A 12845-nucleotide genomic window follows, 5' to 3' on the forward strand; every position below is an offset into this window, starting at 1 on the left:
TAAAAAAAAAAAAAAAAAAAAAATACAACTGGTGTATCGCAATGTGAGAGTTTGCGGAGGATCTTACTCTGAGATCGAAGTCTGCTTCGGTCGCTGCCATTGTTGAGAGCTTCTAGAGAGAGAGAGAGAGAGAGAGAGAGAGAGAATTATTGGACTCGTCGGAACATGGAAGGAGGAGGAGGAGGAAGATGGGATCAGGTGGATAGATCCATGGCGGGGCAGTGGAGGAATTTTAAAGAGAGAAACATGAATTATGGAGTTTGAAATGAAATGAGGGGCTGGTAAAATTTTCCGTTAACGGACATCGTTTCCTTTTCTAGTTGTACTACACCGTGGGTATGGGGTTTCAAATAATCATGTGCGGTCACATTCACTCTCTTATCCTACACCTCATTGCTTCATCTTCATTTCGCAAGTTGGGGCTAAAAATAACAGTCGGTATCAGAGCTAACCCCAAATGGGGTATCAGTTATTACAAATGTTATCGGGGCTAAAAATAACAGCCAGTTATTACAAATGGTATCAGTTCAATATAGAAACAAAATATTTTTTTATAAAGGTACTGTAACATCTCCCTAACGTACCTATTTTAAAATCGTCATATTAACAGCAATATGTAACGGGTCAAAGCGGATAATATCTGCTAGCGGTGGGCTTGAGTTATTACAAATGGTATCAGAGCTAACCCCTGAATGGTGTGTCAGCGAGAACGTTGAGCTCAAAAGAGAGTGGATTGTGAGATCTCATATTGATTGAAGAGAGAAACGAGTCATAGTGGGGGCGATGGGCCCCAACGGGGGAGTGGATTGTGAGATCCCACATCGGTACAAGGGTGTAGAAACCTCTCCGTAGCAGACGCGTTTTTAAATTGTCAGATTGACGACGATATGTAACAGATCAAAACGGACAATATCTGCTAGCAGTGGGTTTTGGTTATTACAAATGATATTAGAGCTAGCCCCCCAAGCGGTGTGTCAGTGAGGACGTTAAGCTCCGAAGAGGATGGATTGTGAGATCTCACATTGATTGGAGAGGGAAACGAGTCATAGTGAGGACGATGGGCCCCGAAGGGGGGAGTGGATTGTGAGATCTCACATCAATACAAGGGTGTGGAAACCTCTCTGTAGCAAACGCGTTTTAAAATTGTGAGGTTGACGACGATACGTAACGAGCCGAAACAGACAACATTTGCTAGCGGTGAGTTTGGGCTATTACATATCGTGAGATTTTTTTAAGAAACATGTGAGTGAGAACAAACTATTAAAAATCCGTATCGGTTTGTGGGGATAGTCTTCACTCCTGACATGGTCATATCGAGGAAATGTCAGTATCAATAGCTATCGAGTTCATATTTCAAATCCTAATCTAAATCATAGGTAAGAACGTAACATAATTGTTTTTATATATATATATAGAAATAATTATTATAATAATTTGGATTAATTTAAGAATAATTTTAATAATGTTGTTATTATTAATTTAACCATACCATTTCTTTAATGAGATTAAACCATATTAAAATTAATTAAAATCATGTTCGTTTAATATGAAGAAATTTATTGGAGGATGAAAGTGAAATCAATAGACACGGAAATGGCATTATTAGTAACAATTTTATTTTTTATCATAAAATGAAAAACAATATTATTTCGATAGCATTATAAAAGAGATTTAAAAAAAATATAGTAAAATTAAATTATAAAAACTATTTAACTTGATGACCCTGACATCCTCTTATGACATGATTAAAAATTTCAATAGGTTATCCAATATAAAATTACTTCAATTAAAGCTCGTTTAATTATAAAGTTTTTATGATTGAACGGTAAAAAAAGAAGGTAATTTTGTTAATATAGATATTAATTTTTCGTTTTTCTAAACTTTTTTTAATCATCTTATCCTCAAGATCACTCTCGTTTAGATGGATATTCATTTAATCATGTATCCATCATTTACTCCGTATCACAATAAAAATTTTAATTTTAAAATATAGAAACTAATTTCTTTTTTTTATATTAAATTTATAATTTAACATTAAAATGATGGGTAGATGGAGAGGCAACAATGAATGCAGGCCACGTGGAAGAATAAGTTTGTGTATGTGTATATATATATATTTAGAGAAAAAAAAACAATTTTGTAGATCGAACTTAATTTTATTAGTCTAATTAATTTAGATCGAACAAATTTTTGTCTTCAAATTAAACTTGGGACGCGTGTAAATACATTTGAATAAATGAGAGGTATGTAATAAATCAAAATCACATTTGAATAACAACCGTCTTGAAAATAGAATGATTAAAAAATACTAAAAATAATTGAAAGTCACTGTCTATACCAATAAAGAGCACATTCTTTTTCGATAACTCAACCATAGGAAGTACATGGTTAAACGTGTTTTACTTTGAGCAATTTTACGTTTAATGACCTCCTAAATGACTCGTGTTATTATGTGGAGATAATCTTCACTCTCAATAAGTGAAGAGTAGGTAACGTAACCATATCGTAGAGGATACAAAGAGAATGCTAGGCCATTAAGTGGAATGTCGGGACAGCAGGTGACAACTTTAATCCCAAATGTCGAGGTCATCAAATAGAATGTCAGGACCATCAAGTGACAACTTCAAATCCCGATCTAAATACTAAAAAAAATAATAAAAGCACCTATCCACCACGTGTTGTTACAATTAACAATAATAATAATAATAATAATTAAAGATTAATTATTAAAGCAGCCATAATACGGTGGAGGGAATTTCAACGTGGGAGTAGTGCGTTATAAACCATAATTCAGCCCTTCCTTCAAAGTAATGTTCCGCGTATCTCATTATTAAATTTAAAATATTTCCAAACTATAAATTAAAACAAAAGCAATCACAAAAAAAATAAAATAAATAATAATAATAATAATACAAAAGGTTACATTTTATTAATTACAATGTTACCAATTAAATAAAATTATATATTATAGTGAAATACTCAAACAATTACTACAAGTTAACGCAGATCTTTTTAACATGTTTTGTCTTTATTTACTGTATTTTTTATGAAATTTTTTAAGTGGTTGTGTAACATAGGATTATTGCAAATGTAACAGTTCAAGCTCACCGTTAGTAGACATTGTCCCCTTTTGCCCATTACGTATCATCGTCAGCCTCACGGTTTTAAAACGTGTCTGTTCATGAGAGATTTCTACAACCTTATAAGGAATGTTATGCTCTCCTCTCAAATCAACAATCCACCCCTCTTGAGGGCCCAGCGTCCTCATTGACACACCACTCGGTATCTGGCTTTGATATCATTTGTAATAACTCAAGCCCACCGCTAATAAATATTGTCCACTTTGACCAGTTACGTATAGTCGTTGTTGGATGATGGAAGTCCCACATCGACTAATTTAGGGTGTGATCATGGGTTTATAAGTGAGGAATACTAACTCCATTAGCATGAGGCCTTTTGGGGAAGCCCAAAGCAAAGCCATGAGAGCTTATGCTCAAAGTGGACAATATCATACCATTGTGGAGAGTTGTGTTCGTCTAACAGTCGTCAGCTTCAAGATTTTTAAATGTGTCTACTATGGAGCGGTTTCCACACCCTTATAAGCAATATTTCACCCCACATAGATTAATTTACTCTATTTTAGAAATATCACAAGAAATGAGAGGAGAATATTAAAAAAATGATATTTGATAGGATTGGTAAATGGCGCCAAAAAAACACGTAAAAAGGAGCGAAGAATAGGGTTAATTTTTTTTTAAAGGAGTTACCACACCCGCTTTTCCGGTAAACGAGGCACCAAAAAAAGCCGAAATTTCTTTTTTAAAAGTCATCTCCACGTCTTTTTCTCCTTTCTTCTTTTCCACTCGTTTACCGGCTACCGGTTATTTGTCCTGTTTTGTTTTCACTCTTGGTCCAATAATTATGGTCTCCTTTCGGTAAATATCTTTTTTAACGTAAGGTTAAAAAAAAATATATTTTTAGGGTTAAATTTTGAATGAAAAACTTGGATTGATATTGTAACAATAATTAAAAAAAATATTAGAAAAATCTTTTGGACCAACCTAGGTTGAGTTGGGTGGTCGAGTTGTTTTTTTAATTATTTAAAATTTGTTAATTATCTACTGTGCATATTACGTCAGTAACTAAAATCTCATAAAATCTAAATATCAAATATTCATGGTTCACAATACTATTATTAGCCTTAATTACAAATATTAAATATTTTTAATTTTTTATAACCATTTAAAAAGTAAACTTGGGTTAACCCGACTAAAAAACTAATTATTAACGAGTCTTAAATTCTCATATTTACATATTTTAAAAAATTATATCGATTCTTTTTAGAAAATTGAATCGATCAATAATTCTTAAATGTTGATCGAGCTTTACTTTATTCCTAAATGTTGACCGAGCTTACTCAGAGGAGGTAGACACGAGAGGCAGTGTACCAATAAGAACGCTGGTCTCAAAGGAGATGGGACCCAAAGAGAGGTAGACACCAACAGACAGACATGCTAGTAAGAACGTTAGCCCCAAAGGAGGTGGGGACCACGTAGACTCGAGACAGACAGAGTGCGCCCAAACTTTCTAAACTTATTTGTTATTTTTAAAACAAAATATTAACAAATTTCCTTCCAAATGAAGAGAGTATATTTAAATGTTTTTGAATAATGTTTAAAATTTTATTATATTTGTGGGTGGAAATTCATAATTATCAAATCATTTTCTTGATCGGAATGGACGGATCTCGGTCGGTCGGATTGCGATTGGCCCATCCCTTGGAGTTTACCGATAGTGGATGGGTCGGTTTGACTCTTCCGGTTTGGTAAGCGCTTCTTAATTCGGTTCACGAGCGCGATCCTAATAAACCCATCATTCTCTCTCTTCCCCATTTCTCTCTCTCTCTCTACGTACAGCCAACGACCGGGGGAGAGAAGAAGAGAAAGGAAGTTTCATCGTTCTTCCTCTGTTTCTCCGGCCACTGTTTTGCCCTCAGTTTGTAGCCCTTTTCAGTTTCTCGTTGGAATCCGGTGCTATTATCTTCTCGTCTACCGGATTCCGCAGGTTTTTTTTTTTGTTTTTGATTTTCTTCGTTTCGTCTATTTCCGGTGTTGTTTTGGCTGTATGCAGTCGGAATCCAGGTCGATGAAAGTCTCTACGTTGGAGCTTATATCGGCAATAATCAGGAAGGCGATGGATCCGTCGCAGGAATCGTCTGAATCGGTTAAGGAAGTAGCTACTCTAATGATGGAGAACAGAGAGTTCGTCATGATCGTGACTACCTCGATTGCGGTTTTGATCGGCTGCGTTGTGGTTCTTGTTTGGAAGAGATCCAGTAGTCAGAAGGTTAAATCGTTCGAGCCGCCTAAGCAGTTGATAGTCAAAGAGCCTGAGCCTGAAGTTGAGGATGGCAAGAAGAAGGTCACTGTCTTTTTCGGCACGCAGACTGGCACTGCTGAAGGCTTTGCAAAGGTGTGCTGGTAGAAACACGTGTTTGTACACCGAATATGGATTTTGTTCTTTTGGGGATTTGGATTGAATTGTTAGGTTATGCTACTGCTGATGGTTGATTTTGATCTGATTTTGGTAATTAGGCTCTTGCTGAGGAAGCGAAAGCTCGATATGAGAAGGCGACTTTTAGAGTTGTTGATTTGGTATGCATGACCTGTTTTATTTTATTTTTTTCGTTTTCTGTCAGTCTTCGACTGACATTTTCTAGATTCTGATTAGCTCAAATTTACACGTTGCTCATTCTGGAGCTGAACTTTTTTCTCAGGATGACTATGCAGCCGATGATGATGAGTACGAAGAAAAGTTGAGAAAAGAGACTATAACTATTTTCTTCTTGGCGACGTGAGTTTCAACTTTCAACAGCACTTTCCTGTCGTTTGTGTTTCTTTTCCTTCTTTTTGAATCTTCCGTTGGGCTTTTTAATTTTCCTTTCCTTATAGTTATCCGCGCCTGCAGATATGGGGATGGGGAGCCAACGGATAATGCTGCAAGGTTCTATAAATGGTTCTCTGAGGTATATTCTTTTCTTTCCCTTAACTTTTTGTTCGTTTGGTTGTTTTTGCATTATTCTGCTCTTCAAAGTTTGATTCAATCATTTGTGTCTGTCTTCTAGAGCTACTTTTGATTTTACTTTATGTATCAGGGGAAGGAGAAGGGAGAATGGATTTCGAATCTTCAGTATGCAGTATTTGGCCTTGGTAACCGGCAATATGAGCATTTCAATAAGGTTCACTAGCATGAAAATGTTCAATTTTGGTATCTATGTTTAATGAATTTGGAGGCTCTCTCTTGATTCGTTTCGGTTGAAACAGATTGCATTAGTGGTGGATGAACAGCTTGCCGAGCAGGGTAAATTACCATTTCCTTTTAACTCCCTTTAGTCAAATACATGTGTTAAAGTACAGGAAGCATCTTTATGTCAGAAATAAAAGGCAGAGAAATCTTAGTCTTATGTAATGGAAAATAGCATCAATGTGTTACTCAAATTATATTGTGGTTGAGAGGGTTTGTGTTGCTCTTTCATGTAAAAATTGTTTTCAAATCCACCACTATTGTTTAACCAACAAAACATCAATGTACCTTTTCTAAATAAAAGGCCACCATCTCAGCTAATTCATCGAAGAACACCAAGATAGAAGTGAAGCTCACCAATGTCTTGAGGCTATAATTCACTAGTTGCAAAGCAAGTGCGAACACCTGACCACCTACCACTATAATGTTGGCAATGTAAATAGAATGTAAGTTCAGGAAGTTGATGATACTCTCTAAACATAAATGGAGCCTCTCAAACTAGGCATTTGGTGGCTATCTAAGTCCAAATGGATCATTTTGATTGTTTTGAAGGTCATGCCATCCATTCATTTGGGCCTTATCATGGTATAGCTATACACCCATTCTACTTTTGACTTAAAGAGGACTCATTTCTTAGAGTGGAAATTGTGGTAAAACTAGACACTACCATTCCTTTTAGAAATTTTGCTCTGAGTGGGGAATAGATCAGCTTAAATGTGAGCCTTATTAGAATAGTGATACCATATCAGAGAATTAATAATCTGTCTTAGTGAGGACTGCAGATATAATCAATCAATGTGCTATTTATGAAATAAATAAAACGTACAAGAGAAACTACAAGAGAAAGGCAGCCCAACAGCTAATGGTGGTTACAAGAACTCCCTCCAATTAGCCAAAATATAAGATGACATCAGTTGAAGAGTAGTTACATAAAGATCTACGTAGCCTACCCAAAAAGTTGTTAAAAAGAGGATGCTGTTCCGAAAAGAAGAAAAATATCTCCTTTTATTGAAAAAAAATCTGCCATTCTTTCGGATTCAAGTGCTCTAGAGGAAGCTTACAATAAAATTGAGCCAGAAGATTTTGGCTTTCTTCTTAAATTGATGATTTAGACAATGAGAGGCAAGTTAGGCATTCCTTGAAATCCAAACACCAAACCAGCCAATAGAAAACAACAAATTCCAGAACTTTGTGTCTTGATCACAGTGAACCAGGAGATGATGTTGAGATTCCTCATCTTTCTTACTGATGAAATATGGAGGGATGGTGAGGTCAGATTTATCCTTTGTAATTTATCACAAGGCTTCATACTTTCAAGGAGAATTTCCCAAATTAAGAATTTCACCTTTTTGGGTAGCTACTGTTCCAAATGATAGAGCATAAAGGGATATCTAACACTCTTTTGGAGGAGTTAAGATCTTGGAGGAGGGAATTAATTTTTCATTTCTTAAGCTCCAGATCTGCGATGTCCACCTACAGCATATCTATTGAACTGCTTAGTACATAACTGCCGTAGATAGGATAGTTATTGATTAACATAATATGCAAGTGTAACTACATTACCATGGATTAATCTAATAATCAAAGAGCTGTAGCTTGAATGTCTTTATGAAGTAGTAGTAAACTCATACCCCTTTGGGGTCTTTGGATTCATAGTTTGTCAGTTGCCTACTTTGGATATGAACACTATATGAGTTTCTTAATGGTACATGGAAGATGATCAATCGTATGAAAAATTTTCACAAAATGAGTCAGGTTTAGAGGCTTATGATTGGAGGAAAAGTAAAAGGATGTCTAATTATAACTAGTCTAATCAAACTTGCAGTGTCATATAAGCATGCGTCCACAGCATATCAAACTTACAAACCAATGAAAGTTGAACTAAAAAAATAGTCTTGAAATTTGATGGCTGTCTAATTTCATGATGTATTACATATTTTGGAGCTCTTTGGCACTTTCTGCATGAGAAGTGTGATATATTTCAGTGTGATATATTTCAGCGTGATATATTTGTGTGTATTTGCAGGTGGAAAGCGTCTTGTCCCTGTGGGTCTAGGAGATGATGATCAGTGCATTGAGGATGATTTCTCTGCTTGGTATTAGGAAACACCAATAATTGACTATTACCTCATAGCAGTTGACATTCCTCTTTATTCTGTTTTCATGTATTGGAAAATGACCCAGTTCACTGATTCCTGTTCTCTTAGGCGTGAAGCATTATGGCCTGAGCTGGATAAGTTACTTCGAGACGAGGATGACTCTACAACTACTTCTACCCCATATACTGCTGCTGTATTGGAGTACAGGGTTGTATTCTATGATGCTGCAGATGTACCTGGAGGGGACAAGAGACGGTCTTTTGCAAATGGTCACTCTGTTTATGATGCTCAACATCCATGCAGGTACGTTATAAGTGAATACTTTGGATTTGTTTTTACGACTATCATCTTACTTATGGTATTACCATCTGCAGGTCTAATGTGGCCGTGAGAAAGGAACTTCATACTCCTGCATCAGACAGGTCTTGCACCCATCTGGAGTTTGATATATCTGGCACTGGATTGACGTAAGTTATCTTGCTTGATGTATATTTAAATATGTATTTCTATTATTTGCCTTAAACCAATGCTGATAGTTCTGATTTATTGGGAGCTAACATAAAAGAAGAAAATTAGTTGTAGTACGAGAAATTACATTGTCATATATTGACTTTATTGTGCTGTTTTTTTTTTCATCAGATATGAAACTGGAGATCATGTGGGCGTTTTTTGTGAGAACTTGGATGAAGTTGTGGAAGAGGCTCTTCGTTTAATTGGTCTTTCACCTGAAACATACTTCTCCATCCATGCTGATAAGGAAGATGGCACACCGTTAAGTGGAAGTTCATTGCCGCCACTATTTGCACCCTGCACTTTAAGGACTGCATTGACTCAATATGCAGACCTCTTGAGTTCACCCAAAAAGGTTTTGATTTGGAGCTCTTCCTTTATGATTTCTAATTGTTACTTTTTCTTCTTTATTTTCTTTTCTTACTTCCTTTTTTTTTCTCTCTTTTTGCAGTCTGCCTTGGTTGCTCTAGCTGCTCATGCTTCTGACCCAGCAGAAGCTGATCGATTAAGGCATCTTTCATCACCTGCTGGAAAAGTACCCTACAAGTAGTTTGATTGTGTTGGAATCTTCTCTAGTACTATTCATTCATAGATGTGTTACCTTTTCTTTTCAACTTTAATAGGATGAGTATTCTCAATGGATAATCGCGAGTCAGAGAAGTCTACTTGAAGTTATGGCTGAATTTCCATCTGCGAGGCCACCACTTGGTGTTTTTTTTGCTGCAGTTGCCCCACGCTTGCAGCCTCGATATTACTCTATATCTTCTTCTCCAAGGTACAAATTTTAAGGTTGAAAGATCTTATTACTGCTTCATTTAATAATAAAAGGCAGAAAGTAGCTCTAACTCGAAATGGATAAAAGGTGAAATATGTTTTTGTGAAGTACGGCATGTTCCATTGTAGTCATTAGGTTGTGGTAATTATTTTGTAGGTGAACCTAGCTTGATTCTTTATATTTCCATTGTTAAAATTCGAGAAAAAGAGGAAAAAGAACTTGATAAGCATGAATGGTGTTTGAAGCTGTGTATTAAACATTTAAGATTACTCAAGGGGGAAGAGCTTAGAATCTTCACAAAATTTTGGTTGTGCTATGTGTGTATATTGCTATGCATGAAAGATCGTAATAAGAAAATGAAAATTTTTATGCTTACATATGATAAGTTATTTGAATTAATGAGATAAAAATTGAAATGAGTGGTATTTATTGCTTCTCTTACTATTATAGAAAAAACTGCTGCCTTGCATGTCCCTAAAAGCATTGAAATTATAGTTATGGACAAGAGGTTGTTTATTTCAAAGGGTTGTCTCGACTACTCCATATCATCCATCTACAATAAGTAGTGATACCTGCTTGGGGGCCTTTTCACTTTCAGTTACTACATTGCGTAAAATGGGTCCGTAGACATTGGAAGCACCTCTAGAGCAGGAATAATTCGTAGAAATTAGATTCATACTTCTACATAAAAATGCTTCGAAACTTACTCATGATAAAAAGAAACTTATCAAGCTTTGTTTACTCAAGATATTAGCAAGTTTGGAACTATTTTTCCATTTTATATTAGTATTTCTTTCCTTTACCGTGCATTTTTTAATTGAACGTTCTTGTAAATATATTCACAGGATGGCGCCATCTAGAATTCATGTAACTTGTGCATTGGTCTATGACAAAACACCAACAGGACGAATTCACAAAGGTGTTTGCTCGACTTGGATGAAGGTACTTCAATTGATTTTTTAAAAAATTATTATTAGTATTTTGTTGAAATGAAGATAAGAAAGAAACAGGCTAACTGCAGGGGAAGAGAAAACACCTATCCCTGGGGGAAAAAAGTCCTTACAATCACGAACAATCATGCAGAATAAATTATAATAAAAACTTTTACTATTTCTTTAATGTGGATATGAATTTTAAGTGAAGAAAAACCACTGCTTATGTTTAGCATACATTGGGGAAGGGATATATTTCTGATAATATTTCTACGCAGAGTGCTGTTTCACTAGAGGAGAGCCAAGCATGCAGTTGGGCGCCCATTTATGTTAGGCAATCGAACTTCAAGCTTCCCACAGATTCTAAATTGCCCATTATCATGATTGGTCCTGGAACGGGGTTGGCCCCTTTCAGGGGGTTCTTGCAGGTTTCCATTATTGCACTTGTTTTTATTTACTGAATTGATCTTCATTCTATACGCTGTTAGTTTGTATGAACCTATTATCACAATTCGCTTGCAGGAAAGGTTAGCTCTTAAAGAAGCTGGTGTAGAATTAGGACACTCCATATTGTTCTTTGGATGCAGGAACAGAAACATGGTAAGTGATGCTCTAATTGATTTTATGACAGCTCCACCATTGTATTGGGTTCACTATTCTCTTAAGGATTGCATCTATGAGTACAAGCTGATATAAACTGACTGTTCTCTCTAGGATTACATCTATGAATACGAGCTGAACAACTTTGTTGAAACTGGTGCACTTTCTGAGCTGATTGTTGCCTTCTCACGTGAGGGACCCTCTAAGGAATATGTGCAGCATAAAATGGTTGAAAAGGTGAACTTCAAAACCCCTTTCTACCTTATTCAAGAGTACTGAGTATGCTGTTAGAGCTACATGCTAAACCTCCTCGTTTCTTCTTCAGGCATCGGAAATCTGGAATCTATTATCTCAGGGGGCTTACATTTATGTTTGTGGTGATGCGAAGGGCATGGCTAGAGACGTCCACCGAACGCTTCATAACATTGTGCAAGAACAGGTTTCTTCATTACACTCCCTTATTTATTCTGTTTACTGTTTTGATCAAAATATATGATGAAAATTGAGCTACTACTAATATGAATGTGACCTCCAACTTTATTTGTTCCCCTTTTGCACACTTGTTTGGCCATAATAAGAGCTCAACTGCTCATGTAGTTACATTTCTATAGCCTTGACTAGTTCCTCATCTTGTCTATCTCAATGAAATCTTTTGTTTCTTATTAAATAAAAAATTACCTGCATATATTTTGAAAGATCAGTCCAGTTAGGATCTTATTTAGTTCACTGGACCGAAACGATCAAACTATTGAGATCTGGACCATCTCTTACTATTAAGAAGCTTGATCTTGTTCTTTCGAAGTTATTCTTTCTCGATATCCTTTGTCCGAAGATTAAAGAAGTGATTGTTAGGAACCACGACCTCCACAATGATATGATATTGTCCCCACTTTGCGCATAAACTCTCATGGTTTTGCTTTTGGTTTTCCAAGGGGCCTCATTTCAACGGAGATAGTATTTCTTACTTATAAATCCATGATATTCCCCCTTTAATTAGCCAACGTGGGACTACTTCTCTCAATAATCTTCAACAGTGTTAGGATAGGATGCGGACTGAGATCGACTAGTCCACGAATTTTCGTTGAGTCAGGAGAGGGTGCAGGAAATAGAAAATGGCCAATGCTTTTCCCCTCGGAGCCAAAATCTTTCTTTCTTCCCCGTAGCAAAGGTCTTTCGTACAAATTACCCAAAAGTCCGTTATAATCCGATCCAACAACAGTGATTCATAGTAAAACTAGAGATCCTCTAGAGATATAGAAACATGCAAGACCCTATGCCAATCATGATGTGAAAGTTAAACTCGCCCTGTGGTCTTCATTTTCTAAGGAACTCTCTCAATCACAATTTTCCGCCTTCCTCATTCCCCTGGACCTAATCCAATCAACATCGGGATATTCGTGATTTTACTTTGTAGATTTGTGTTTTTAACTCTTTCTAATCAAATTTACTTGTACAATCTTCCAGGGATCTCTTGACAGCTCCAAGGCCGAGAGCATGGTTAAAAATCTTCAGATGAGTGGCAGGTATCTCCGTGATGTGTGGTAAAAATAATTTCAATTCATGTAAGCTTTGGATGGATGTGAAAAGTATGGAAATTAAAAAAAAAAAAAAAAAAAAAAAAAAAAA

At 36.0% G+C, this 12845-nt stretch overlaps 2 protein-coding genes across 4 annotated transcripts in view; one reads left to right on the top strand and one right to left on the bottom strand.

Annotated features, from left to right (window-relative positions):
• Window positions 1-283, bottom strand: part of LOC111444363 (afadin- and alpha-actinin-binding protein) — an 8291-nt gene extending 8008 nt beyond the window's left edge. For both annotated transcript variants that reach the window (XM_023082449.1, XM_023082448.1), the window contains exon 1: window positions 68-283. In XM_023082449.1, coding sequence (XP_022938217.1) covers window positions 68-100 — 33 coding nt within the window. In that variant the 5' untranslated portion in view covers window positions 101-283. The remainder of the gene's footprint in view (window positions 1-67) is intronic.
• Window positions 284-4866: 4583 nt separating this feature from the next.
• LOC111444137 (NADPH--cytochrome P450 reductase-like) lies at window positions 4867-12819 on the top strand. 2 transcript variants are annotated; one of them, XM_023082114.1, is made up of 19 exons: window positions 4867-5064; window positions 5131-5472; window positions 5595-5654; window positions 5777-5853; window positions 5968-6025; window positions 6155-6238; window positions 6324-6360; window positions 8330-8399; window positions 8511-8705; window positions 8777-8869; window positions 9042-9267; window positions 9364-9447; window positions 9536-9687; window positions 10533-10629; window positions 10898-11047; window positions 11142-11219; window positions 11334-11456; window positions 11545-11658; window positions 12684-12819. In XM_023082114.1, exons 2-19 carry the CDS (start codon window positions 5146-5148, stop codon window positions 12762-12764), a joined length of 2106 nt encoding a protein of 701 aa, XP_022937882.1. In that variant the 5' UTR covers window positions 4867-5064; window positions 5131-5145; the 3' UTR covers window positions 12765-12819. The 2 variants fall into 2 exon arrangements, with proteins under 2 accessions (XP_022937882.1, XP_022937881.1); XM_023082113.1 differs by having other exon boundaries at window positions 4868-5472.
• Window positions 12820-12845: the final 26 nt, after the last annotated feature.

Source organism: Cucurbita moschata, unplaced genomic scaffold (assembly GCF_002738365.1).
Source record: "Cucurbita moschata cultivar Rifu unplaced genomic scaffold, Cmos_1.0 Cmo_Scf00006, whole genome shotgun sequence".
Classification (NCBI taxonomy): Eukaryota; Viridiplantae; Streptophyta; class Magnoliopsida; order Cucurbitales; family Cucurbitaceae; genus Cucurbita; species Cucurbita moschata.